The following is a 26,743-nucleotide window of genomic DNA, read 5'->3' as shown; positions in this document are numbered from 1 at the left end:
GGATGGGACACACCAAGCATAAACACAGGACTTGAGACAAAAACATGTTTTGTGATGACACTCACGTTGAGTGGGCCCTGGAGATGGCGCCACGGCTTCTCTATTGATATAACCCATCCCATAGTTACTGTGCCATTTCCCCGCAGATTATCCAGAAAGCTTGCCGGATAAACAGAGCATGGTGATCGGCGTGCGGGGAATATGCCCGTTGCCCGAGAATCTGCCGATGAGGTGTGAGGGTTCACGGACCCGGCTGGAGTTTCAGTGGAAGTGGCGGATTTTGGGTGCCCGCATAGAAGGAGGGTGTGTGGGATTTGAGAGATTCTACAGAACAGTTGGACCGGCAATCTGCAGAATATCGAGCACCGGAACGGGCGCAACTCTTTATAAAGTAGAAGATACTTGTCAACATAGTATGATACAAGAATATGGCCGCTATTAAATGCAGACAGCACGTGAAAAATCATAAGATACACCCAGATGACCCAATTCAACCACTCTTGACCTCCTTCTCGAGCTTGTCCAACGCCTTGGTATACTTCGGCTTCAAAGAAGTGAGTGATTCTGACTTGATGTTGACACGATCGATGAGCGATGCTCGAGTAATGAGACCAGTGGCAATTTGGTTAGCGAACCAGTAGCCTTCACGGTGAGCGACCAGGGTCCAAGCAGATCCCTCACGGCCAGCACGGGCAGTACGACCAACACGGTGAACGTAGGTTGTGACACTAGTGGGGACATCATAGTTGACAACATGAGTCAAAGAGGGAAGATCAAGACCACGAGATGCACGATCGGTGGCGACAATAATTGAGATGCGACCTTGGTTGTAAGCGCGTAGAGTCTTGCGAGAAGCAGATGAGTTGTTTGATTTGACGATGGTACCGACACGCTTGGCGAGAGCAGGGTGGAGGAGCGCAATGAGGCGCGAGAGACGTGATGCTGACTCGGATGATTTGGTGAAGACAAGGACAGTCTTGCGTGATGGGGTCGGGACAATATCCATGGCATCTGAGTCCGAGGAGTCAGAAGAGTCGGAGTCAGAGTCAGATTCAGACGATGAATCGGAATCGGAATCGGAATCTGAGTCGGAGTCTGACTCGGAGTCTGAGCCAGAGGATGATGTGTCGTCGTCGTCGTCGTCGGATGATGATGAGGATTCATCGGAGCTAGTATCGTCATCGCTGCTTGTGTCATCGTCCGAACTGGTGTCATCGGAGTCAGATGTGCTAGAAGCGCGGTCATCTCCCTTGAGCTCGATGTGTGAAAGAAGAAGGCGTAAGAGGTAAAGGGGCTTGAGTGATCCATCGCCGACAGGAACCATACGCTCTGTGAGAGTTGATGGGAGTGTGAAGTTGGAATCATTGTGACCCTCAGTTGTGTCATCTTCATCAGCACCCTTCTCAGACCCGATGATGACCATCTTGGGGTTGGCAAGACGAAGCGAATTGAGTTTGGAGATGTCACGAGTCATGGTTGCACTGAGAACCACCTTTCTGGGTGGCTTGGCATCAATTGGCAGTCCAAGTTCTGATAAAAGCTTACCTCCGGGACCAAAGGTCTCCGGGGCCTGGCGACTGTCCAGGGAATTCATCACAACGTCAACCCACTCTTGGAAACTTTCATTCAAGAGACGATCAGCTTCGTCGATTACCAACCACTCAAGGTACTTCAGGGTAAATCCCTTGGTGTAACGGATGTGGTCAACCAGACGACCAGGCGTACAAATCAGGATGTCGACATTGGGCTCGGGTCGCTGAACGTGTTCAGGAAGAGATCCGCTTGAGCTTACTGCTTCGCTGACACAATCCTCAAGGTTTAGGTTCATCCAATCGTTGCCCTTGATACCCTCGCGCTGTTGCTGTTGAACGGCCGGGTTGTAGACTTGATCCACACGCATCAATAACTTTTGCTCTTCTTTGATGGCAACGTTACCAACCGCGCTTCCGATATGAAGTTTGGAGCCGGAGGCACATAGTTCACAAGCCTCTCGAGCTTGCTTCACCAGCTCTCGCGTGGGGACAACGATCAACCCCCGAAGTCGTGAAGCAGGTCTTGGGGGAAGGGCGGTCACAAGAGGGAGCACGTAAGAAAGTGTTTTACCAGAACCGGTGGCAGCAGAGACACAAAGATCTCCAGGGTGGTTCTCCTTGCCCTGAAGGAGGAGAGGAATGACGGCGGATTGCACAGCGAAGGCTTCCTTGTAGTTTTGCTTTTCCAGAGTCTTGAGTAGATCAGGTTTGATTCCTAGCTCAGAGAACTTCTGTGTATCTTCGGTGGATTTGCGCAAAGGGTTGGCCAGCCAAGGGGGTAGAGAGGAGTAGGTCGGAAGTTGCTCTAGCTCGGGTGGGTTGACTGGCTGAGGAAGGCGTTCCAAGCCTTGGGCGTAAATAGGCTCTGCAGCAGGCGTCTCGTCCTCGATGACCTCGGCTTGTGGCTTCTTGGCTTGAGCGCTTGCAACAGACTTGGTACGCTCGAACTTTGACATGATGCTGGAGTGCTTGTTCTTCGTTTTGCCCTCGTCATCTTTCGTAGGAGCTTCGTCCTCGTCCTTTGATGAGATCACAGGTGCAGGCGCATCATCCAGCTCGTCATGTTTTTCAGCGCTCTTTCGTTTGCTGCTCTTCTCCTTCTTTGGCTTCTCGCTGTCCATGTCGCCTGAGTCTGCAGATGTCTTTTTGCGGCGTTCTTTCGGGATAGTACTTTCTTTCCGGGTCGTCTCCGGGGAGCTCTCTCCTTGAAGAGCGTCCTTAAGACGCTTTCGCTTCTTGGAGCTGCCATCATCCGCGCCCTCTGCGCTTGGCGAGCTTTCGCGTTTCTTGGTCTTCTTCGTCGGGGTGGGAGTGGTAGCGGATTGGGTGGTCTGGACATCTCGCTTGCGCTTGTGAGACTGGGACTTGGGAGTTACATCAACTCGGTTGGAGGACTCTGGGTCCGATTTTTTGCCGGCCATCCTGCGGAATTCTGTGAACGTCGCAATGGTTGCTGGTTGGCTCAAGCAAATTCCTTTTTTTCGGGATGTTATTTGCCGGCAGAAAGTAGAATATCACGACCGCCCTGCGTACCGCCCTCCTTATCGCGGTACCACGAGGCGTCTCCTGTGCTTGTTGATGAACGGCAGTAGACTGGGTGTGCAAAACAGATGTGTTCGTCATGGAAAGAGAGTGGACACAGCTAGCACCATTGTCATCTCGGAGCTCTCACCCCGAGACATACCGCCACGATGCCTTACAACATTGCGTCCGTACCCCGTACTCCCTATCTACAGGTTGCGATCACTTGCTAATATGCTAGCTATAGTATGGTCAGTGACTTCTTCTTTCCTCAATCAGGTATGCTACCATTATCTCTCCCTTTCCATTGCAAAATTGACCCTTCTAGGTGGAATCGAAAGTCACATCTACCAATTGTCCTCCGTAAGCGCCCAATGTCCACCGCTGCGCCGCTCCTCCTAATCGTTTCCAGAAACTCATAGACCGAGGCCACAAAGTCATTGTCATTACACATGCATACAAAGGACGGACCGGGGTTCGCTACCTCACTAATGGTCTCAAGATCTATCATGTCCCATTCTTCGTCATTTATCGCGAAACGACCTTCCCCACCGTCTTCTCTTTCTTCCCCATATTCCGCAATATTGTGATCCGGGAGAACATCGATATTGTACACGGCCATGCAAGTTTGAGTAGCTTCTGTGGAGAAGCAATCCTCCATGCGCGCACCATGGGCCTACGGACTGTGTTTACAGATCATTCGCTGTTTGGATTTGCCGATGCAGCGTCAATCCTCACAAACAAGCTACTTAAGTTCACTCTCAGTGATGTGGACCACGCAATTTGCGTCAGCCATACCTGGTAAGTCGGTTCTGTGTGCGTTGTGGACCCTGGCTAATTCTGTGTAGCAAGGAAAACACCGTGCTTCGTGCTTCGCTCGATCCGTTGATGGTGTCCGTTATCCCGAATGCAGTAGTTGCGGAGAATTTCTGTCCCTTGTCCCATACCACTTCCCGCGCACCCGATCAATCACTGAGCTCACCTGTCGATCCTCCAATGTCTCCGAGGATAATTGGACCCGACGACCCGATTACAATTGTGGTCATCTCCCGCCTTTTCTACAACAAGGGTACTGATCTTTTGATTGCATCCATCCCGCGGATTCTCGCCTCGAATCCTAATACTCGATTTATCATCGCCGGATCAGGGCCAAAAGCAATTGATCTGGAGCAGATGCTGGAACGCAATGTGCTCCAAGACAAAGTCGAGCTACTGGGATCAGTCCGGCACGAGGAGGTCCGTGATGTAATGGTGCGAGGTGACATCTATCTCCACCCCAGTTTGACAGAAGCATTTGGAACTGTCATTGTTGAGGCTGCTAGCTGTGGTCTCTACGTTGTGTGCACTCGCGTGGGTGGTATCCCAGAAGTTTTGCCCCAGCATATGACCACATTTGCCAAACCGGAAGAAGACGACATCGTCCTCGCGACTAGCAAGGCCATCGCAGCCCTGCGCTCAAATAAAGTCCGCACAGACCGCTTCCACGACCAGGTGAAAATGATGTACTCATGGCGTGATGTCGCCGCACGCACAGAGCGTGTATATGAGGGCATCATCGGCGACATCAGTCCCGAAGAGTTTTATGGATATTATCCTGGCCAAGGTTGGGATGCCAGCGGCGATCGTGTACGCAGCTTTGCACTCGTTGACAGACTCAAACGGTACTACGGATGTGGTGTCTGGGCTGGCAAACTGTTTTGCCTTTGTGTTGTGATCGACTTTTTGATCTATGTTTTCCTTGAGATGTGGTTCCCACGTGCCAACATTGACATCGCTCGAAGTTGGCCGAGAAAGCCACCTGCCAGGAAATCCATTGACAACCAGTGAGGTGACGAGGAGTCAGGTCCACATGGTCATTGCTTCGCCGCCCTTATCTCTATTTCTTTTACTAGTTCAACTTTTCTGGCCTGAACCCGCTGTACATATATTCTTACTCATCTGGCATTAGGTCCACATTTACGACAGCCATACATACTAATATCACAAGTGGCAAAGGCTATCCCTCCGGGGTGGCCTTTCCCAAGAGTACTATTATTTTTGCTGTCTTTTTTGCTGGTTTTTTTTTTTTTTTTTTTTTGCTGTCTTTTTTACCTGCTGTTTTTTGTTAATAGACTACACGCAAGCGGTGACAAACCTTGGAAGGCTCATACAGTATTTACAACCCTGGAGTCACATTAACATGTATACAGAAATGACCTTGGGATAATTGAACGAAGAGCTTCGTCATATTCATGCTCGATTCCATATAAAATTCGCTGATATTATTTACAGGGGCAAACATTGTTTTTGATCATGTTGTTCGTGAACACATAAGGGATGACCAGCTCCCAAATCATAACTTAGTGCTTGTTCTGCTGACCCTTGTCACGCTTGGTGCGAGAGTCATAAGCCCACTCCTTATCCAAAGTCTCAGCAGATTCAGGCTCAAGCTCCTCAGCAGCAGCGCGAGCGGCCTTATTGCCGCGAGTGCCGCTCGAGACAGCCTCTTCTCTCTCCAAACCACGCTGCTCGGGGAATTGGCGCTCAATACCACGATCCTGCACCGAGGCACCGACTCCCTCTAAACCAGCAGTCTGCTTCTTGCGACCGTGTTGGCCGTCGTGGCGGACTTCGGTGTTCGTCTGACCCTGCAGCGGCTTACCGAAGCCTTGATCGACTTGGCCGGATGTTGCGCCCACAAGGGTGTCGGCTGCGGAAGTGAAAGTGGACTCCTTGCCATGGGCGCGATGAACATCGGGGTTGTTTGCTTGGCCGCCGACCTCAGAGACGGTGTTGGGAGTATAAGAGTTGCTTGCGGGGGCAGTTCCCTTGGGAAAGGCCTCCATGTGATATTCGGGGCGGTGGTCGGCTTCGTTAACCTTGACACCTGGCTTGTGCTATTGTTTGTCAGTAAAGGTTCGGCTGATTTTAACCTTGGAATAAACTTACACCCTGGGTGGTGATTGGGCCTTCCGGAGCAACAGAGGGCTTGAACTCGCCCTGCTTGGGGTTGGCCACGGAGTCGACGTTTGATAGAGTGCTCATTTTGGATATTGTATATGTATCAGAAATAACTTTTCAGTTTGACTAGATCTTTCTGAGCTCTGTCGACTACCTTTTTATATGCAGCATGAGGTGATATCAAACGCCTCAAGCATATGACGTCAAGCTGCTGGTTTCATCATTTACCATCAGTATCAAGATACCAACCCCACTCTAGATCTCATCATGGAGAATGATTGCACCTAGACTGAAGTCATGAGGCGATTGACCTGTTTCAAGAAGTGGCAAGCTCTTTGTTAGTTGTCGATCATCACTGTCCGTGACATCAAAGAAGTGGGTCATCACATCCCAAAGTGTTCATGCTGCCATCATATTGGTGGGTTCTGTGCCGGCCATGGTTTTTCTTGATAGAGTTCCAATAGTGGCCACGAGGTAAAGAAGTGTAGAGAAGCTATGCAGTAGACCCTCAGGGATGATTGCTTGGAATTATGGGGGTGGTCTTCTAAACACCGAGCTGTTAGTTTTCCATTATTTCCAATTTTTGAAGCTTCCTTTGCACCCTTGCCTTCTGACAAGTGTTCTACCTGGGCAATTATCAAAATAGTATGAATTCAAACATTATTGAAGGGAATTATACCACGGCCATGTGAGACCATCATATTAAACACCATATCGTTACAAGCCGGGATGTTGAATGGTTTCTTAGCAACGCGACTTCAACGCGATCGCGATATCCACAAAGCGAGGGATAAATTTGGTGGGCAGACTTGTCGGCCCAGTATTGGACACTCTAGGCCACTGGGGTACGCTTATGTCTGACCGGGCTATATCGCATCCGGCAGTCCTCCTGCGGCTAATGAGCCGTCACCTCGCATTCGCGCTTGCAAGCCCTTCGATCTCCTGGATCTACTCACCAGACCGACCTGATTCTGGTTGATTATTGGGATCTGTCGAAACAGAAACCTCCCAGTCACATCAGACACCTTTTGCAGAGAAATCAAAGAAGACAAGAGGATGACATCGGGAGGGGGTCTTCGGGGTGAAGATAGCGGCACGTGCGCCCGTACTCAAGGCCGTCTCCCCCGACCTCCTCTATCACTCATCAACCATCAATACATGAAATGGATGGAATGAGGGAGGTGAATAATACTTCGGCCGCGGGAAGCAATGGCGTTGATCAACAACGTCCATTTCCCTGTGACCAATGCTCGAAATTATTTACGCGGAGTGTAATGACACCACAACTTCCTATCTTCTTTGCCGAGCTCTAACGCGGATCTGCAGGAGAACCTTCAACGGCATAAGCGCGCACGTATGTCTGCATAGGCTTCTATGCGTGGGAAGCAATTACTTATGTTTACAAGGTCATAGTGGCGCCTCGCGAAAGAACTTCACGTGTAGCCGATGTCATGCCCAATTCTCTCGAAGGTCTTGTTTTCATCCACCCGCGCATTGCAATCGCACTGACATTTTTGCAGCGACGTCTACAAGCGACATGGTAATCGCTGTCGTGAGACAGGGGGTACACCTGCAGCCCGGGAGTCTCAGCCGCAGGTGCCCTGGGAGCCCATGCAGGGTATGCAGACCCCCGAGGCAATGGCGGGCATACCATCGCCAATGACCACCAGCCGCAATCAAGCCGAACGTGTTGTGACCGACGAAGCTTTTTGGGAAGAGCACAGTGCGTTCGCTACTGATATACCCCATAGTTACTCTTCTCCCTCGCCGAGGTATGCTCACTTGAACCTAATGTGGTTTAATCACCCTCGATGCCGTTCTCGAGTCAGAGGGCTGGCTTATCTATCTCCAAAATATGTCTGATAATCGAAAAATGATTCACAGCACCCACGCTAATGCCGAAGAAACATACGTGAAACACTACTTCGAGCATTTCCACCCGTCCTTTCCTTTATTGCATCGGCCAACTTTCGCAGTGTCCTCGACACCGAAATTACTACTGAAAGCCGTTACTGTCATTGGGAGTTTGTTTTCCCCCAATTCGTTCAACCGTGGGGAGACGCAAGCTATCCTACACTGGCGTCAAGATATATGGCACAGTGGACAAGAAGAGCTTCACCAAATGGTACATGACGGAACCCTACTATTCTGTCTCGGCAGCGGAAATCTAATAACGATTCATCCAGGTTTCCTCAAATTACAGTGAGATCAGACAGCCTTGGGCAATGCAAGCGTGGCTTCTCTATATAATATATGGGGCATACGCCAGCGAAGCAGGCCAATTCCAAACCGCGCAAAAGAGGCTTCGGCAACTTGTTGATGTTTGTATCGTCTCTTGAAAGTTTGTATCTCCTGTGGACTCAGCTTATCTTTGATACAGGCTGTGCACGAAATTGGCCTGTTGCAACAGGGCATCGCGATGCCAGATGCCCAGTCCTGGATGCATCAAGTTGACTTCAATTCACCCAGAGATGAGTCGCAAACACTATATACAAGGTGGATGTCCTATATCAACGCTGAATCGATAAGGCTGTCGCTTTATACTCTAGTCTTCCTAGACTCGCACGCCTTTTCTCCTTGCAATTCTCGATCTTTGATGTCACCGATGGAGCTTGGCTGGGAACTTCCCTTTCCCATCAGTCTATGGGAAGCCAGAAACCCTCACATATGGCTTTTGAGATTCAATGAGAACTTCGGGCTTTCAACCTTTTCATTAGCCAACAATCTTTTACACGTGCCACGTGGCCTGGGGACGGCGTCTCTGACCATTGCCACTCAGCAGCTCATGACTGAAACACCAGACTCGGAACTCTTAACGGCGTTAGATGCATCCCCTTTTGCCGCATTTTGCGTATTGACAAACATCGGTGTTCTAATTCGAGACTTTACGCGATGTTACTATCAAATGCCGCCAAGTCCGTCAGATCCCAATCCGTTCCATATACTGACCCAAGCTCAGAACAAGCAAGTGCACGCCGCAATAGAAGCGATCGCCAAGATTGTCAAAAAGCAGGCTTACAATGGTGATAGCCCTCAGTTTTTGCTATGGAGAACGAATGAGCTCTTTATCTCTTCTATCAAGATCAGCCTTTGTCGCCCAGATCAACTCTTGGTAGCTGGCATTGTGGACAATAGTCTGATAGCTGGGATGGCTGCATCTACTCATTTAAGCCAAGGCAACCTTGTCGCAATTCGGCGATCAGCACCCCTTGTTTCTCACCATGTTGGTGGCGACGAAGGGATCGTGGCTCTTCTGAGAGATCTATCGGTCGCATTTTCCAGCATCTTCGGAGAAGAACAGGATAAAGTGGCACGCGAAGCTCCATGGGTTACCGTGACCAGTTATGGGGTTCTGCTATGCATATGGGGAGCGCTCAAACGCGCAAGCAGTGATATCCGCCGCCACTTGGATACCTTCAACGAACTTCCGATCACCTCAGAATCATGCATACTGATTTTCAACACCCTCATGGAGTCAGTCCTTCTTCATTCTACAACCGAGAAAGATCGAGCGACACGAGACCCCCGCCTGTGGACCATGGATCGAGAAGCTTTCATTAGTCTGCTCGATGAAGGCGAGTCACTATTCGTTAATTTGATCAAGACATTCTGTCAGCGGCGGTCCTTGTGGGGCATTGGACCTTCAATGTTGGCTGTATTGGGCGAGATTCCCGGTACTGGGGTCGAGTGAAGTGCGGGGGTGCCAAGGTTGCTATCAGACAGTGGACGATCAGCCTTTGGGAAGAAAGTGGACGGCGCAGATACCGAGTGGAGCTCCACATGCCCAGCTCGTGTTCCTTATCGTTATAAACTTGCAGCACAGTGAACTACAAACGGCAAGCTACCTATTGAGACTAAAGCTTTCGGCAATTTTCCAATTCGACTGCAATCAAACGAGTCAAAATGACATCACCGTCGCTGAAAGTTGGCTGGGTATGTTATACTTCCAAAGTTGACTGCTGATTCGCTAATTGGTATAGTATGGCCTCGGATCAATGGGACTAGGAATGTCGCTCAACCTCCAAAAACATTTCAAGAGCAACAACGCATCGCCACTTCTTTACTCTAATCGCACTTTGTCAAAGGGTGATGTCCTCCGTGATGAAGGCGCGATACCCGAACAGAAGTTCGAAGATCTCGTTCAAAAGTCGGACGTTATTTTTACAATGGTAGGGAGGGGCTTTGGTTGCGAAGTTACATGCAGGTTATTGATGAACAAAAATAGATCTCCATGGACGACGTCCTGATCGAACTTTTGAATAAAGTATTGGTCGCAGGCGACACATTGAAAGGCAAAATATTCGTGGATACTTCTACTATCCATCTAGACACTTCGGAATGGGCCGCATCACACCTCAGTGCACATGGCGCAGTATTCATTTCAGCTCCTGTGTTCGGTGCTAGTGCTGTGGCAGCTGCCGGGAAGCTCATATTCGCGGTTTCCGGACCTACCAAGGCAGTTCAGACAATCAAGCCACTTATCATAGACGTTATGGGACGCAGTATCATCGATATGGGAGAAGACGTGCGGAAATCCAGCCTTCTCAAAATATCCGGGTAGGTAATCACGCGACTTTTGGAACGACCATCACCACTGACCCAGCCTCCCCCTTTTTAGAAACATTCTTGTCATCAGTTTCATGGAGGTCATTGCCGAAGCGCAGGTCTTTGCAGAAGTCACAGGCATTGGCAACCAACAATTGGAGGAGTTCATTGGCAATATGTTTGGTCCTGTTCTCGAAAGCTACTCAAAGCGTATCACAACTGGCACGTATGCACCGTCACTGGACACATCCCCAGGCTTTGCAGCGGCTCTTGCAAGCAAAGATATGAAACACGCTCTCTCAATTGCTGCCGGTCATGGAACTCGACTTCCAACCCTCGAAGTTGCATCGAGTCGTCTTACGGCAGCACGAGAATATGCTGGTGAGTGCTTGGATAGCTCGGCCATTTATGGAACAGGGCGATTAGAAGCGGGTTTGTCCTTTTGGAGAGAAAATAGCCGACAGGGAAATTGAGGCTTACTGTCTTGATCCAATTTGTGAGTGTAAAGTTGATTTTCTTGTTCTTCATTCACGAATTCACCTAGACATTCGCTCCGCGCGTTTAAGTTTGTGTCGCCACACAAAAGCCTTCGCTGTTTCATTGATTAAGTTTTTGATTTGAAAGAAATTGTAGTTGTCTAATAGTTCTTTTCTCCGGGTAGCTAAAACTCCGTGTTTTTCTGGTTGGGTTGTTGGGATACAACAGCTAACTGTGCAGATAAGAAAGAACGAAGAGCTAAATAAGTAGAGTAATAAGGTGATGACAGGGATTTCCACTTTAGGGGACATGAAAGATACCTAGGTATGATTGACTTCATAACACCCTCGGGAGCTCGGATTTTCTTTGACAACTGGCCAAGCATGATCCCTGCAAATTCATAGCGGTGCTGTGGCGGGCTTTTACTTGAATACTGGATCGGGAAACCAGCCAAAGAGAGCTTGCAATGATCGCCCAAAATTGACGAGTATGTTGGTTGACGGTTCTCTGAATGGATCGTGCCAGGTATGCCACCCATATGCATAACGCATGATCTTTTTGAACTCATTATCTCTCAGATATGAGAAATTACGAAGGCGAAGGTCCATGAGTGATTGAGGCGCTGTTTCTTCAAAGCGACGCTTGGGGCAGTATTCTCCCACGGGATATCCTGGGTCAAATCCATAGTATTGACGTCTGTTGCAGGGAACGTAGGTGTGAGTTCTCCATTTCGGGTCCTTTTCGTCTAGACCAGGACCCAAGTTAAACCATTTTGTAATAACAAGAGATTTTCTGCCGTCGATCTCGTATAATTCATAATCACAGATTGTGTGACACTTAGTGCACCTGGCGGGTCGAATTTCCACAAAGTTCTTCTCTTCATTGGCGTGCAACTTCAAGATGGGATCAAGTTTTCGGCGAACGAACTTATCGTGAATACATATTGCCAATGGGTCGTCGGAAGAAAAGGTATGCTCGATCAAATCACGCCACATCGAAACAAGCAGTATATCCTGTGTCCTGAGATAAAGGCCGAGAGGCTTGGTGCATATTTGTGCTTCCCGGGAGAATAGCCAAGTAACAGTTCTGAACGTACACGGCATACTGCATTCTTTCACTTGTACATGTGACAAGGAATCCGTGCTAATTCCACATTCGGGACCGTATTTGAACCTTCTCATAGCAAGCTTCAAGTGAAGGAACGACAGCTTCTGTATACAGGTACTGCTCGGTACATGATGAACTAGAGTCTCCCGTTCGTCGAACCAATAACTCAGCTGATCTTTACGGTGGACACACGGGAGTGGACAAGTTCTTTTGGGGAAAAATCCACTAAGTCCAAAACTTTCTGATCCATCGTAGCGATGGAGCAAGTTGCAACCTTCGCACGCGAAGTACTGTGGAGTATCTCGTTCCATCCGGATCAATATCGAGGATTTCTCTTTTGGTGTGAGAGGCGGCAAAAGTTCCATCATCATCGAAAGCAAACAGTAATGCCGATGGTTGCAAACAGCAAAGCAACAAAGATCGGCAGGTGGAAGAAAGTCTGATATTTCTAGCAATAACTCCGGGGCGAGTTCGGCGAGCGTCGTCATATCGAGAACTTCAGAAAAGGAACTGGTCTCTGTGTGTGGGTGGTGGAGGAAGGACTTTTCCAGAGTTATCAGATGATGGCAGTTGACCGATGCTCAGGTGGAGGATGAGAGAAAAATCTAAAAGTGTGAGAAAGAGAAGAGAGAGATGGTTGGTGAAGTACGGTTAATGATGACGAACGTTCCGGCGTAAAGAGGTTATCGCTCGCTTGAGTGAGTTTTTTTTGAGTGAAATACCTTATATACATATCAAAGAGTGAGGCTACATCTATATGGCCGAAAACTGATATGGCCGAAAACTGAAAGGTAGTAAAATCTATCGCGCGGCTTGACAGGTCCAACATTCAATATTTGGTCGAGGGCATTAATGTATCATTGCAGCGATAAGATGCATCGTTTTGTCGGATAAGACAGGTGCCATATACAAGCACGGTCCAGAGTTGGAGATTTCAGATATTGATCAGCTTGACAGATGAAGACCATGCACCGGCAACGAAAACGCCCAATTGGGGACATCGAGCTTGTTTGTCTAGATTGAGCAAACATGTTAAACAGGTCAAACACATCAAACATAGCAAACATGCCAAACATGCCAAACAGTGTCAAAAATGCCTATCTTTACCCGCGAGCTCGGACCCCATCACACGCATTGATAAAACTGATAAACCCGTCCACTCGCCTCAAAATGGAGCTCCACCGGGTCCGGGGTACAGCTTGAAGCTTGGCCACCTTCCCCATAGGTTGTATGCCTTTTCGATAACCTAATATCAGGGAGATTTAAAGAGAAAGACATGGCTGGGTGATTCCTTTGGAGCTCGGTTGCACTGTGCTGCATCCATTGAGACAATATGACCGCGCCAAATGATATGAAGTTGTCCGAGTTTGCTTCGAAGCATGATACAGAGCAAGCGGTGATGGATGTCCAGGATGGACACTTGAAGCATCACGAGATACGTGACCTTGACCCTGCTCTCCAGTTCATGAACGCAGAGGAGATTGAATATACCCCCGACGAGGCCAAACATGTTTTGTCCAAGATCGATCGAGTGCTCATGCCCTTGCTCTGTTGGGTCTATTTGATTCAGTTTGCGGACAAAACGTCTTTAAACTATGCTTCCCTCATGGGAATTCGTGAAGATACCCATTTGGACGCCAACTCGCAGCAGTATAGCTGGGTTTCCAGTATCTTCTATGCTGGGTACATCTTTTGGGAGTAAGTCTATTATCCGTTTACTGTACGTCTTCCAGATTCTGACACAACAACTTAGATTCCCCACCACCTATCTGCTTCGTCGTCTGCCCTTGGGCAAGTACACCTCGGTCAATATCCTACTATGGGGCATTGCGCTGGTCTGCCACGCCGTCGCTCATAATTATGCAACCTTACTATGCGTCCGTTTCTTCTTGGGCGCCTTTGAAGCCACAGTGACACCAGCCTTTGTCTTATTTACTTCTTGTTGGTATAAGCAAGAGGAACAAGCCAAACGCATGGGCCTGTGGCTCAGCTGTAACGGGCTGGCTCAGTTGCTTATTGGACCTATTGCTTACGGCTTAGCCGGTGTGCAAGGAACCACCATTGCCGTGTGGAAAATCCTCTTCTTGATTTTGGGCCTACCCACCGTCTTAACTGGTGTGGTATATCTCTGGTGCATGCCCGACAACCAAGTACAAGCCCGGTTCTTGAACCACCGCGAGAAGCTTATTGCCATTGATCGAATCCGCGGCAACTTCCAAGGCATCGGCAATCAAACATGGAAATGGCCTCAATTCTTCGAAGCATTCCGCGATCCACGCACTTATCTTTACGTTCTATTCTCGCTACTGATGAACATCCCCAACGGAGGAATCACCACCTTTGGCTCTATCATCATCAGCTCTTTTGGATTTTCCAACCGAATGTCCCTCATTTTGAACATGCCAATGGGAATCGTGGATATAGCCTGTAAACTGGGCCTGACCTATCTCTCCGATCGATTCTTCGATCGAACCCTCTTCGCCATAATCGCTATCCTGATTCCCATGATCGGCGGTATCATGATGATCGTGATCCCCTTGGACGCCAAAGCCGGCTTGCTCATTGGATACTACTTCATCGGTGCAGCCGGAACCGCCTGGTGTCTCGTGATGGTGATGATCTCCAACAATACTCTAGGATATACCAAGAAAGCAACAGTGAATGGTCTTCAGATTGTGGCCTATGCAGCCGGAAACTGGATCGGTCCTCAGACATTCCGCTCAACCCAAGCACCCGAATACTTTGATGGCAAACTGATGGTTGCTATCATGTATGCTATGGCATCGGCTACCTTGGTAGCAATTCGTGTCGTCAATATCATAGAGAATAAGAGGCGCGACCGCAAGGCGATCGCGGAGCCTGACACTGCCCATGCTACCCCTGGGTCTGAATTCTTGGATTTGACGGATTTTGAGCAGCCAGCCTTCCGCTACGTTCTCTGATTTTCCACACTTGAGTGCGATTTGTATTTTGGCGATCTTCACTCAATTTTAGTTGGTTGAGCTAGGCTTTCCATCCCTGGAAAGTGGAATTGTTTTGTTTGTCCAAACCTTGAAATATAGTCTCATAGTCTTTGTGTTTCTATGACATTTCGCACATCAATACTCATGGCTAATAATTGAACTTCCAGCCTAAATGTAAATCTAGCAAAGACCTCAAGTCAGACTATTTACACTTAAGTGAAGAATTGGTGTAAGTTACAAGGGCGCAAAGTGCCTGAGATCCCTGAGAATGCCTCCGTGTGTATTCAGATCCCCGGCTTTGAACTACCAAGAGTTTCGCTCGACTCAGAGGGAGTGGCGAAAGGCTGGCTGCTCAAAAGCATTCAAGTCTAGCTAGGCGTTCCTCCATGCCTGTCCTTTCTTCTATCTTCCTGCTCCTCTTTTTTTTTCTATCCTTTTTTCTCCACTCACTACCTACCTTGAAGTTACTTTAAAGATTCTTCTAGAGAGGAAAGGTTAAGGAAAGCTTTCGAATGCCCTGGCATGACTCCAAGTCTGTGAATTGATCTCTCACTCTTGTCCTATCGTCCTATTTCAAGGTTCATCCTTTATATACAACCAATGTCTTTCTTTTCTTTCGGCCCTATTCTCATGCTTTCATTATAGGTATGTCAAGCCACATATGCTCCTAAACCTCCTCTGCCAAACTCCGATTAGCGGCCAAACTGCCGTTGGCGATAGGAACAAACGACGGCATAATCGTTGATTGATCCACGATGTGACTCTCCATCTCCCCAGGGGCTCCGTATCCACCGCCACCAGGAGTCTCAATGACGAACCTGTCCCCAGGCTGAACACGGATTGAGTTTTTTCCACCAACGGAGATATGCCGGCCAGCCTTGGTGACCCAAGTATTCTTCCCACGCTTGCCGTCCGCACCTCCTGCCATTCCGTACGGCGAAAAGCTACGGCGCTCGGAAAGAATAGACACAGACATCGGCAGCCGCAGCTCAACATCTCTGATCACACCTTCTCCTCCCGGATACATGCCAGCGCCGCCACTACCATCGCGAAGACAGAAACGACGCAGAATAACAGGGTAGCGACGCTCGAGTGATTCAGGGTCGGTGATGCGAGTATTGGTCATGTTGGTATGGACGCCGCTTGTACCAGCCCAGGTGGGGCCTCCGCCACTCCCACCAGCGATGGTTTCGTAGTATCCGAAGCCGTTCTCTCCGTCGTTTCCAAAGGTGAAGTTATTCATGCACCCTTGGCTAGCAGCACAAATCTTGAAGCTCTTGAAGATAATGTCGACTATCCGTTGCGAGGTCAATACATTACCCGCACATACTGCAGCTTCGAAGCTTGGTCGCAACAGTGACCTGTCGGGGATGATGAGCTGTACGGGTTTGATACAACCTTGGTTGAGAGGAATGTCAGAGTTGACCATACAGCGCAAAGCGAAGATCACCGCTGAATTGCAAATCGCGATTGGGGCATTCCAATTTCCTAGGTTCAATCAGTGATTTTGGTCTTCGAGATGACTTGTCGGTGCCAACATACCATAAACTTCTGGGCCAGTTCCTGTGAAGTCAAAGATGGCGGAACCATCTGATGGGTCAATGGTCACTTTGAGCATGATCGGAGTTCCGTCATCCATGTAGTCGACCGCTGATATCTCCTCTCCGTTGTGATCTTGAGAAATACGCTTCAGAAGATTTCGCACTGCCAGTTCTGCTGAGTCTTGAATTGCGCGCATATACATCTGATTTCGTTAGTACAGCAGGTTTTTCTGACGTGCATATTCGGAAATACTTACTTGAACGACGTCCATGGAATACTCCTCAATGAGCTGCCGCACAAGTCGGATACCACAGTGGTTTGCAGCAACCTGTGCTTTGAGATCTGTGACATTATCCTGGAAGCATCGGGATCCACTGGATCCTGGGAACTCTGCAGGAACAACGCACAGCATGCGATGGAGCTCTTCCTCATCGAAATGACCAGCACGCACCAGCAAATATGAGTCGAAGACTGCGCCCTCTTCGGAGAGAAGCTTTGACAAGGGTGGCATTGAGCCAGGGAGTATGCCCCCGACCTATGGAGGATATGTCAGTTATTTCATCCATACATCTTGGCAAAAAATCAACTTACGTCGGCGTGGTGACCGCGAGAAGCAGCCCAGAATATGATATCTTTTCCATCAGAGTCAAAGACAGGTGTAATGACTGTGAGATCCGGAAGATGTACACCCCCAAAAGCTTCATCATGTCAAATCAGCGGCTGAATCGTTTTGAATTGCGATTTCGATTCAGAGCACTTACCAGGTGTATTAGAGAGCAAGACATCACCATCCTGTAGCTTGCCCTGCCACTCGGCAATTTGAGATCTGACTGCAAAAGCCATACTACCAATCATGGCGGGTACATGGGGTGCGTTGGCAACCAGATCTCCTTCAGGTGTGAATATCGCGCACGTGAAATCAAGTCGCTCTTTGATATTGGCACTTATGCTGACATTTTGAAGAACGCGTCCCATTTGCTCTGCAACGCCCATGAACCGATGGCGGAAAATGGAAAGCTGAACTGGGTCGATGACATCTGCGCTCGCCACTTTGGGGCCTGAGGAACTCACGTCCAGGACCAGTACATCCTTCACCAATGTCGCCTTCGAGTGTGGGCTAACCAAGATTGTCTGGGTCTTATCGATCACAAGGGCAGGTCCTGAGATATCAAGTCCATCCGTCAAATTTTCAAAATGGTATACCGGTGTGTCTACCCATCCAATTGGGTTGAAGTAAGTCGAATTCCATGATTTTGGAACTGGGGCCATTGGTTCAGAGGTCAACTTGGGGTGAAGATTCAAAGACGGGGCCGAGGTCTCAGAGAAAACACTGGACCCAATTGCTCGAGCGCGAATAGTGTCAACATAGACAGCGCGTTTGGTAGGAGTGAATCCAAATTGCTGATGATGGGCTGCGATAAAGTCTTCACGAGGATCTTTGGAGGTATGCAGGGAGACCATTATTGCAGTCTCGCTGCCATCGTATCTCATATTCATGAAACGACGGATCTGAACATTGTTGAATGGTTGCATCGACTCATTGCTTCGAACAACCTCTGAAAGAATTTCTATATCGTCGTATATTGTTTGAGACGTAGTGTGGTCAAAGGCTTTTGAGCACACCCGCTCTTCCTCGTGCACGAGATCTGCCAATCCAATTCCATAAGCGGATAGGATGGAAGAGTACTTGTGAATCAAGACTTTCTTTATACCCAGGGCTTCGGCGATAGCACAGGCATGTTGACCACCTGCGCCACCAAATGATGCAAGGTGATGCTTTGCAACATCATGACCTTTGGCCTCAGTCAGACTCCGAATGGGCCCGCACATTGCGGAATTGGCGACTTGAAGGAAACTGTAGTAAGATATTAGTAGCCGAATCAGATGCTTGTGTCGCTTGGTTCCACTTACCCATCTGCAACCTCAGCCCAAGTCAACGATTTGCCTGTCTCTGCGTTTATACTCTGGGTGAGATCCTTGAACTTTGCAAGAACAATCTCCCTGTCCAACGGTTCGTCTTCATTGACACCAAATACCGAAGGAAATTCTTCTGGGAGTAACCGTCCCAGCGCTAGGTTGGCATCGGTCACAGTCAAAGGGCCTCCTTGACGGTAACAGGCCGGCCCAGGATTGGAGGTGGCACTCTCCGGGCCAACAGCCATGAGACCGTCTTTCCAAGCCAGTATGCTTCCTCCGCCCGCTGCTATGGTATTCACGTTGAGTTGTGGCGCTTGGATCGCGATGCCCGCAGTCGTTGTTTCGAATATGTGATCGAGGTCACCGTTGTATCGACTGACGTCGGTGCTAGTACCTCCCATATCAAATCCAATCACAGGGGTCTGCTCTTGTGTGTCGAAAGATGTTTGTGAGAATCCTATGACACCTCCCGCCGGACCAGAGAGGATGGAGTGCAACCCCGAGAGCTTGGAGGAGGGTACCAGCCCACCGTCAGACTGCATGAACTCCAGTCGAGTTCCAGACTGTTCGATGTTGGGGAAATTCTTCAAGAATTGCGCTAGGTATTGTTCAATATTCGGAGTCAGGTATGCGTCGACGACTGTCGAATTTCCACGGGGCACTAGCTTTGGCCGAGGAGATGTTTGATGTGAAAGAGAGATGTATTTGAATCCAATCTCCGATGCCAATTCACCGATCTGCAACTCATGCGCTGGGAAGATATAGGAATGCATCAGGCACACTGCCAACGAGCGGAAACCCTTGTTATAGATATCTTGCAGATAATCCCGAGTACTTGTCAAGTCGATGGACTGAAGTACATGAACAACTTCGCCAGAAGCAGTAACGATCGACTCGGCTGGCTCGGGAGAAAGCAGCTTCACAGCGCGGAGGTTTGAGTCGCTGCATGCCCCAACCGTAACGCGCTCTTTTACTTCAAAGACATCTGAGTATAGCGGTTTTGATCGGCGGATTGACAAATCGAACATATATGGTCGGCTTTGGTTTCCAATATACAAGATATCTTTGAAACCTTCCGTGACGAGCAAGGCTGTGCGCTCACCTTTGCGCTCGAGTAGCGCATTGGTTGCAACCGTAGTACCCATGCGTATCCATTCTATTCCATTAGCAAATGGTTTTCGTCACTCGTTTTGAATTATGGCTCTCACCAACGTCCTTGAGGTCTAATTCAGAGCCCCGTGGAAGTGCAATTTTATAGTGTATCTCCAAAACGCGTCGAATCGCCTCGGTCGGCGCGTCATCGTAGTTCTTTGGGTCAACGGATAAGATCTTCACCAAGATGTCTTCTCCATTTGTCACTTTGCAAATACAATCGGTGAAGGTTCCTCCGCGATCTGATCACACCAGTCTGTTAATACAATGCATGATTGACCACATCGAGGTTCGAGACTCACCAATGGAGATGCGCAGAGGTTTGTTGTTGGTAACTTCCGGCATATTGAATTTATGAGAAGCTTAGTAGAATACAGGTGAATTGGCGAATCGATCAACACCGGGGTAGAAGGGGGTTAGCGTATCTATTTGAGTCATTGGGTGGCTTATCATTCAAACCCCGACAATGGACATGATTACTTTCAACACCGGAAGGGCATGTTGATTGACTATGCGCCCTATCTTTCCCCGCTTCGCGCATGTCTCCGTTGTGGAGCTGGTGGAGAAGGGGAGAAGCACAGTTAGAAACACGGTGATAAGACGTGCGGTGGAGCTCCACCACTCCACCGAGACAGACCTGCGGTTTGGATGAGCACGACACGACCTATGCTCCACCCTCTTTTCTGAAAGTCAAAGGCAAAGATGTAGCTCGGAGTGCGCTAATGGGGATGTGTCTCATAAATGCATCGATCCCGCGCTCTTTTGTGTCCATGGTCTGATAAACGAAGGAATTCTATCCTTTTTCAACACTTTAACTCCGAGTTTTCTTTTCCCCATCCAATATGGGATCTATTGGTGACTACTATGAGCTCAAAGCGACTAACGGGGTTGGGAACCGGCTCAAGCCCTACGAAATCGTGGAACAACCAAGTCGGCACCGTCGCAAAATCCGCATCATCGTGATCGGAGCGGGAGCGAGTGCATTGAATTTTGCACATGACATTGACACAAGCTCATTAGATACCGAGCTGGTTCTCTACGAGAAGAATCCTGAGATTGGTGGTACTTGGTATGAAAACCGCTACCCTGGGTGTGGATGCGATATACCCTCGGTCAACTATCAATTCTCATGGGCTCCCTCTCCTGACTGGACCTCCTTGTAAGTGCAGCTCACTCATTTTATTTTAAATAAATCAAACACTAAACTCACTGCTTGAAAGTTACTCCGGTGCACCTGAAATCTTGAAATATTTCAAAAGTGTTGCTGACAAGTACGGGCTTCGGAAATATATTCGCTTGGAGCATCGAGTGGTAGGTGCATCCTGGGATGATCAAATCCAACAGTGGCGTGTGAAAATCCAGAGAGGAGACAACCCGGAAGATGTTTTCGAGGATCAAGGTCATATATTGATCAACGCAAGCGGCGTGCTCAAGTGAGTATCTTTTCCTCTCCAGAGATGTTGAATTCCAAGGTTACAACGCTGACTTACTTCAGCAAATGGAAATGGCCCGCAATCAAGGGGTTGGAATCCTTCCAGGGCCACAAACTTCACAGTGCAAACTGGGACGACAACGTTGAATTGCAAGGGAAGCGTGTGGCTGTTATTGGCTCGGGTTCCTCTGCTGTGCAAATTGTTCCAAGCATTCAGCCAAGTAAGTTCAGCAAACCAAGGGGCAAGAGATAACTTATTGATGATGAAAACAGAGGTTTCCCAGCTCAAATGCTTCATTCGCAGTGCCTCATGGGTAACTGCTGGATTTGGTCAACGATTCGCAGGGAAAGGGGGATCCAATTTCAAATGTAAAGCTTCCACGTAGCAGGCCGTCTGAAATACTGACAAGAGCAGACAATGAGAAGCAAAGGCAAATACTGCAAAACGACCCTCAGAAATATCTGGCATACCGCAAGAAGATCGAGTCTGAGCTCAACTCTCGCTTCCGATTTATCCTCAACGGATCCGAAGAACAAGCCAATGCACGAGCTGTAAGATTCTCCTCCTGATCCAGTACACCTTGATTTGCAATATCTCTGACATTGAGATTGTTTTAGTATGCGGAGAAGGATATGCGCACAAAGCTTGCTGATCGTCCAGAAATTGCCGACTCAATTGTTCCGAAGGACTTTGCAGTGGGCTGTCGTAGACCTACACCAGGAAACGGATACCTGGAGGCACTTTGCAGCGAGAATACTGAGGTTGTCAGTCAATCGATTGAGGAAATCACCCCCAAGGGTATCAAGACTGCAGATGGCGTCGAGCACGAAGTCGATGTCATCGTGTGTGCTACCGGCTTCGATGTCAGTTGGCGGCCATCGTACCCGACAATCGGCCGGGAGTCTCGCAGCCTGAGTGAGGAATGGAAGAATATTCCGCGCACTTACCTTTCGATCACAGCCCAGCACTTCCCCAATTACCTCAGTGAGTCTCTCCACATTTTCGATTTCAAATTGCCAGAATGCTCATTTTGGCATGAACAGTTTTCAATGGTCCCTTCGGGCCCTATGGCCACGGAAGCTTCCTTCCGATCACGGAGACCATATCGAGACACTTCCTCCAAATGCTTGAGAAAATGTCATCCGAAGGTGTGACATCCTTTGAGCCCAAGGCCGAGGCAGTGGCGGATTTCTTTGAACACCACCGGAACTTCATGCCTCGAACTGCTTGGACATCACCCTGTCGCTCATGGTTTAAGCAAGGAACGGTAGATGGTGAGGTTATGATGTGGCCAGGCTCGAGGATTCATTTCTTTGAGACTATGAAGCAACCTCGATGGGAAGATTACAATCTCAACTATACGACCTGCAACCGGTTTGGTTATCTCGGTAACGGCTTTGCCGCACGCGAGTTTGATGGAAGCGACCTGTCATGGTATCTCGGTACCATTGATGGAAATGAGGAGGCGCATCTTCCAGACGAGGACTTTGAGGCTTTTATGACCTACTAAACTTGGATGAGCTCCCCAAACAGAGTTAACGCATGCACATATATGGACATCTGATATCATTGAGTAGCTTAGAATGCCAAATGATTCCTAGAGATCAAGAGTCGGAGGCCTCGCAGCTGGCCCAATCCTTTCTCCATCAGCGCACAACGGGATTTTGCGTAGCTTTGCTTTTCAATTTTTCCAAATGTCGGAGTGTTGATGTGAAATGAACGATGCTAGCCAAGAAAATTGACAATTAAACCAGCACAGAATACGTGAAAAGGCGGGCAAAGATGATGAATGTGGTATCTGAGTATACCTGAAAATAAAAAAAGCTTTTACGACCACTTTCCTTTAGATATTTTTTGTTTTTTTGTTTTTTTTTGCCATCTCGGCCGAGCACCTTTTATTAAAGTCTGTACGAAAGCGGCCACGGTTGCAAAAATAGCATTAATATTCACATTCACGTATACAAATGGGTTATCGATCATGCTGCCCAGTTTTCAACCAAGTCAGCCAAGGCATCTTCATCTCCAACGTTGCCAGGGAAAATAATCAATGGCAGTCCAGTCAGCTTAACCTCCCTCCCTCCCTGATCCAGGTTTTTGAGGTCCTCCTCTCTCTTGCACCACCAAACCGGAACTCCAGGCGCAGCTTGCCCCAGTATTGTCGCACGCTTGATGGCTATACCGGCTGTGGCCGCATCGGAGGAAGTCACACCCCCTTTGGCTAACAGGTACCGAGGGCAAACTTTCAAATGCCGCACAACATGAACCAGCGCATTTGCGGCTATGTTGTTGATGTCCAGGTTCGTGATTTCTTTTGATGTTTTAGATGACCAAATATTGCTGGAATCCAGAGTCACAAGATCGCGACTGGTCATGACCAACACATCTTTGCCACCAAGTAGATCTTCAGAAGCCTGAGCCACAATTCCTTTCAACAAGATTGATTGACGAAGCATTGCTGGGATGTCGGAATATTTTTGGAGCTCGCTCAACAGGGCGGGCACTTCCACAACGAGGGTAGTCAGATTATCGCCTGACCTTTGAATCAACGACTGGATTTGTTTGGTAGACTTGGGAACATAGGATCCCGCCACAATAAGTCCTCCTGTGCGTCTCACTTCGGAGGCTGAGATTTCGCTCGGTACAATTACTGGCTTCTCCGAAATACCGAGGCGACTGGACACAAAGCTCGCCCCCGTTCGATACGCAAATCGTAGCTGATGCTTCTTGCGCACTGTATAATATATGTTAGTTGACATCGACAATATGAAGTGATTACAAAAAGGTAAGAATACGTACCTTCCAACAAATCCAAGCTGAACTTAAACATGTCTTCCACCTGGATTGCATTAACGATGAGGATCCCACCTTTGGGTATCATGAGCAACTTTCGCTCGATTGCAGCAGTTCCCCCTGCCTGATCTCATCCAAGGTAACAGAGAGTATATCTTTGCTAGAAAATCGTGATCCTGCCTTTTCACGAACCCACTCTCTGAGGTTGGAGGATTTGTAGCCAAAGGTTCTATCTTTGGCATATGGTGTGTTTGCAGCTGGAAACAAGATGCCTTGGTCACCAACATACTGCACATCGTTGATAGTGTATCGAGCACCCGGCCCGAAGAACGGGGCCAGAATCCATGCATCTGGAGATCCGATTGTATCAATGTATGACTCGACCTCTTCCAGAAAATGGCCACGCAGTGTGGAGTCTCCTCGAAGGACAACTTCAAACTTTTGACCAGTTGTATCAGCTGCCTGGGAGACATTTCGCAGTATTTCCTTGACTAGAGCTCGGGCTTCATTGGAAGGCAAAGCGCGACTATTCGTCAATTAAAGAAGCCACTTTTGTGTGATCGAAACTCCGAGGCCAGAAGATCGACATCCCACATAGTGAGAACATGAATATCGTGGCATGTCTGTGTTCCAGTTGGATCATCATCAAGAACAACTAGCTTGCAATTATTCTCGGCTCGCAAATGGCTCCGAATACTGCACATAAGGCCTTCGGTATTTTCTTTAGATTGAGGCGGACTTAAATTCAATTCAGAAAGCGGAATTGAGTCATATTTGGTGATATGCAAGGGTTCGGCGGAAAGGTCAGATGTTGTCCACAGCTTGAGGAGTGCTGTTTGGCCCTCCCCACCCAGGCCATAAGTCACAGCCTGTTGTAAAAGCTGAAATGTGGTAGCTGCGAGTTGCAGGGGATAGTTATGCGTCTGGGCAAGGGTCATCACTTCTTTCTGTCGATTCGATTAGTCCGGTCAACCTGGGCTTCGAAGAGGATAGACCTACCAACATGTCCCGGGTCTGAGTAATTGTATATCCCGATGAAAAATCACCAGCAACGATCCTCGGCGCAATCTTTCTGAAAGAGTCGCTAGCACCTGCGGCATTTGAAATGATCGGTGCGAGGGTGGCGCTGGAAATGCCGAGTTTATTTCCGAGCGCTAGAGCCTCAACTGCTGCTAATGTATGAACAGTCTCAAGTAGCCGACATAACAACTCATATAGCCGCGAACTATCGGGATTCTGGTTCGTTGTCGCTTCCGAAACCAGAGATGGGGTTTGTGCTAGAAAAATTCGAACTAGACTTGCATCGTCGTCCTTTTCATATCCCATGCTTGCGGCATATTGATAAAGTCGTTCCGTCGCCGATGCAATATAGAGAGGAAAATCTTGAATGAGGCCCTCCGAGGTCACAATTCGCTGAGGTAGATGTCAGTGGGAAGTTTAGAAACGGGGTTCCACTTGGGCTTGGGTAGCCCTAGGGGGGCCGAGCACTTACCATATCCTTGACGAAGATGCTGATAGCAGAGTGCGGTGTCCAGTCATTGGAGAGCATATGAGGTACACGGTTTTCAAACATCCAACTCCACGCTGGACCTTTGAGAACAGTCTCATAGAATTCTTTCGTACTCACCCCCAATGTTGCAGCTAGCCCCATTGCCTCTGCAGAAACCGCGATATGAACACCAGCAAGGTGCTGATTGATGAGTTTGACCTTATTTGCACTACCCAGCCCGCCCTCGATGTCATATAAATTTTCACTCATTGACTTCAAGATTGGTTGGGCGGTCTTCAAAACATCCGTTCGGCCCGATGACAGGATGGTCAACATTCCTTGGCCCGCACGAATGGTTCCACCAGAGACAGGACAATCCAGTAACTGAATGTCTGGTCTTTGGAATTCTTGTTTAATACGATTCAAAAGTTTGACCGGGAATCCCGGAGCAACAGTTGAGCACAAAATGACAATCGCGTTCTGTGTCAGGCCAAGTACTGCGCCCGTTGAGTCGGCGAAAAATGCGTCCTCAGTCTGCGTAGAATTTGCAACCATGCAAATGACGAATGATGCGTCTCGGACGCATTCTTTTGGACTAGAAGCAGCAGCACCACCCATGGCGAGCAGTCTCTCAAGGGCCATGGGATTGACGTCGAATCCTGTCACAGCGAAACCGTCACTGAGCAGGTGTATCGCCATCCCAATTCCCATAGCACCTAGCCCAATGAAGGCAACATTGGGTTTAGAAGCCATTTTCTCGTGGGTCCTTTTGGTTGGACTTTGTTGATTCGGCGTGAATAATGGGTAAACACGGGTCCATGCGAGATCCACGAATTCAATTTGGATCCGATGCAGTGGGGAAGCGAGTCTCTTTCCGCCAGAAAGTGCGGAGATGAGAGACTAATAGTACTCAGCCTTCCATTTTCGCGCTCATGTCTAAGTGACTAAATCCAAATGAGTTAATCGGAAGGGTGTTGAAAATGAGCTCCACCACTCCACCGCGCACTCCACCACTCCACCAAACATTCATCCCCACTAGTCCTCACCAGATACTACTAGATCGCATTTGGTATAGCGTTCTCAGGGATCAAAATAAAGCCTTGAACTACACATTGAACCAATACATCCTTGGGGCATGTTTGAGTATTGTTGGCCCATTGGGAGGTCGTTGACACAACCTCTCGCGTTTCCGGGCCGGACAATTAACCCTATTTTGACAACGTCCCAAATATGCCATATGGTATATCCTTAGAACGAACCCTACAAATTCTTTTGAGCAAAATCAAGGCAATGAATGTTCTAAAGCTCTTCTGACTTGTAGGAAAATCAAAGTTA

At 48.5% G+C, this 26,743-nt stretch overlaps 9 protein-coding genes across 9 annotated transcripts; 5 read left to right on the top strand and 4 right to left on the bottom strand.

The window, feature by feature from the left end:
- Nucleotides 1-490: 490 nt before the first annotated feature.
- Nucleotides 491-2,953, bottom strand: N7506_003569 (putative ATP-dependent RNA helicase DBP6; the record flags this gene model as incomplete). Its single annotated transcript, XM_056952864.1, has 1 exon — nucleotides 491-2,953. One exon carries the CDS (start codon nucleotides 2,951-2,953, stop codon nucleotides 491-493), a length of 2,463 nt encoding a protein of 820 aa, XP_056814556.1.
- Nucleotides 2,954-3,223: 270 nt separating this feature from the next.
- N7506_003568 (phosphatidylinositol N-acetylglucosaminyltransferase subunit A/GPI3) lies at nucleotides 3,224-4,880 on the top strand (the record flags this gene model as incomplete). The annotated part of the gene is made up of 5 exons (XM_056952863.1): nucleotides 3,224-3,240; nucleotides 3,295-3,332; nucleotides 3,382-3,416; nucleotides 3,466-3,854; nucleotides 3,902-4,880. 5 exons carry the CDS (start codon nucleotides 3,224-3,226, stop codon nucleotides 4,878-4,880), a joined length of 1,458 nt encoding a protein of 485 aa, XP_056814555.1.
- A 512-nt stretch (nucleotides 4,881-5,392) lies between these two features.
- N7506_003567 (uncharacterized protein) lies at nucleotides 5,393-6,077 on the bottom strand (the record flags this gene model as incomplete). Its single annotated transcript, XM_056952862.1, has 2 exons — nucleotides 5,393-5,929; nucleotides 5,982-6,077. 2 exons carry the CDS (start codon nucleotides 6,075-6,077, stop codon nucleotides 5,393-5,395), a joined length of 633 nt encoding a protein of 210 aa, XP_056814554.1.
- Nucleotides 6,078-8,246: 2,169 nt separating this feature from the next.
- N7506_003566 (uncharacterized protein) lies at nucleotides 8,247-9,684 on the top strand (the record flags this gene model as incomplete). Its single annotated transcript, XM_056952861.1, has 2 exons — nucleotides 8,247-8,314; nucleotides 8,358-9,684. The coding sequence occupies 2 exons, from the start codon at nucleotides 8,247-8,249 to the stop codon at nucleotides 9,682-9,684; spliced, it is 1,395 nt and encodes a 464-aa protein (XP_056814553.1).
- Nucleotides 9,685-9,896: 212 nt separating this feature from the next.
- Nucleotides 9,897-11,011, top strand: N7506_003565 (NAD(P)-dependent oxidoreductase; the record flags this gene model as incomplete). The annotated part of the gene is made up of 4 exons (XM_056952860.1): nucleotides 9,897-9,926; nucleotides 9,974-10,162; nucleotides 10,219-10,550; nucleotides 10,612-11,011. The coding sequence occupies 4 exons, from the start codon at nucleotides 9,897-9,899 to the stop codon at nucleotides 11,009-11,011; spliced, it is 951 nt and encodes a 316-aa protein (XP_056814552.1).
- Nucleotides 11,012-13,455: 2,444 nt separating this feature from the next.
- N7506_003564 (uncharacterized protein) lies at nucleotides 13,456-15,064 on the top strand (the record flags this gene model as incomplete). The annotated part of the gene is made up of 2 exons (XM_056952859.1): nucleotides 13,456-13,820; nucleotides 13,876-15,064. 2 exons carry the CDS (start codon nucleotides 13,456-13,458, stop codon nucleotides 15,062-15,064), a joined length of 1,554 nt encoding a protein of 517 aa, XP_056814551.1.
- Nucleotides 15,065-15,752: 688 nt separating this feature from the next.
- Nucleotides 15,753-20,041, bottom strand: N7506_003563 (Hydantoinaseoxoprolinase N-terminal; the record flags this gene model as incomplete). Its single annotated transcript, XM_056952858.1, has 8 exons — nucleotides 15,753-16,573; nucleotides 16,628-16,829; nucleotides 16,884-17,162; nucleotides 17,219-17,325; nucleotides 17,389-18,482; nucleotides 18,539-19,700; nucleotides 19,753-19,938; nucleotides 19,999-20,041. 8 exons carry the CDS (start codon nucleotides 20,039-20,041, stop codon nucleotides 15,753-15,755), a joined length of 3,894 nt encoding a protein of 1,297 aa, XP_056814550.1.
- Nucleotides 20,042-20,538: 497 nt separating this feature from the next.
- N7506_003562 (flavin-containing monooxygenase) lies at nucleotides 20,539-22,639 on the top strand (the record flags this gene model as incomplete). Its single annotated transcript, XM_056952857.1, has 7 exons — nucleotides 20,539-20,855; nucleotides 20,917-21,129; nucleotides 21,192-21,349; nucleotides 21,402-21,497; nucleotides 21,544-21,680; nucleotides 21,747-22,113; nucleotides 22,173-22,639. 7 exons carry the CDS (start codon nucleotides 20,539-20,541, stop codon nucleotides 22,637-22,639), a joined length of 1,755 nt encoding a protein of 584 aa, XP_056814549.1.
- A 466-nt stretch (nucleotides 22,640-23,105) lies between these two features.
- Nucleotides 23,106-26,161, bottom strand: N7506_003561 (uncharacterized protein; the record flags this gene model as incomplete). The annotated part of the gene is made up of 6 exons (XM_056952856.1): nucleotides 23,106-23,860; nucleotides 23,926-24,043; nucleotides 24,064-24,422; nucleotides 24,470-24,866; nucleotides 24,919-25,332; nucleotides 25,412-26,161. The coding sequence occupies 6 exons, from the start codon at nucleotides 26,159-26,161 to the stop codon at nucleotides 23,106-23,108; spliced, it is 2,793 nt and encodes a 930-aa protein (XP_056814548.1).
- Nucleotides 26,162-26,743: the final 582 nt, after the last annotated feature.

This window comes from Penicillium brevicompactum (genome assembly GCF_028827555.1).
Source record: "Penicillium brevicompactum strain IBT 35665 chromosome Unknown utg000002l_segment0_segment0, whole genome shotgun sequence".
Taxonomy (NCBI): domain Eukaryota; kingdom Fungi; phylum Ascomycota; class Eurotiomycetes; order Eurotiales; family Aspergillaceae; genus Penicillium; species Penicillium brevicompactum.
Note: the sequence above shows the minus strand (reverse complement) of the source record. Positions and strands in the feature narration are given on the sequence as shown.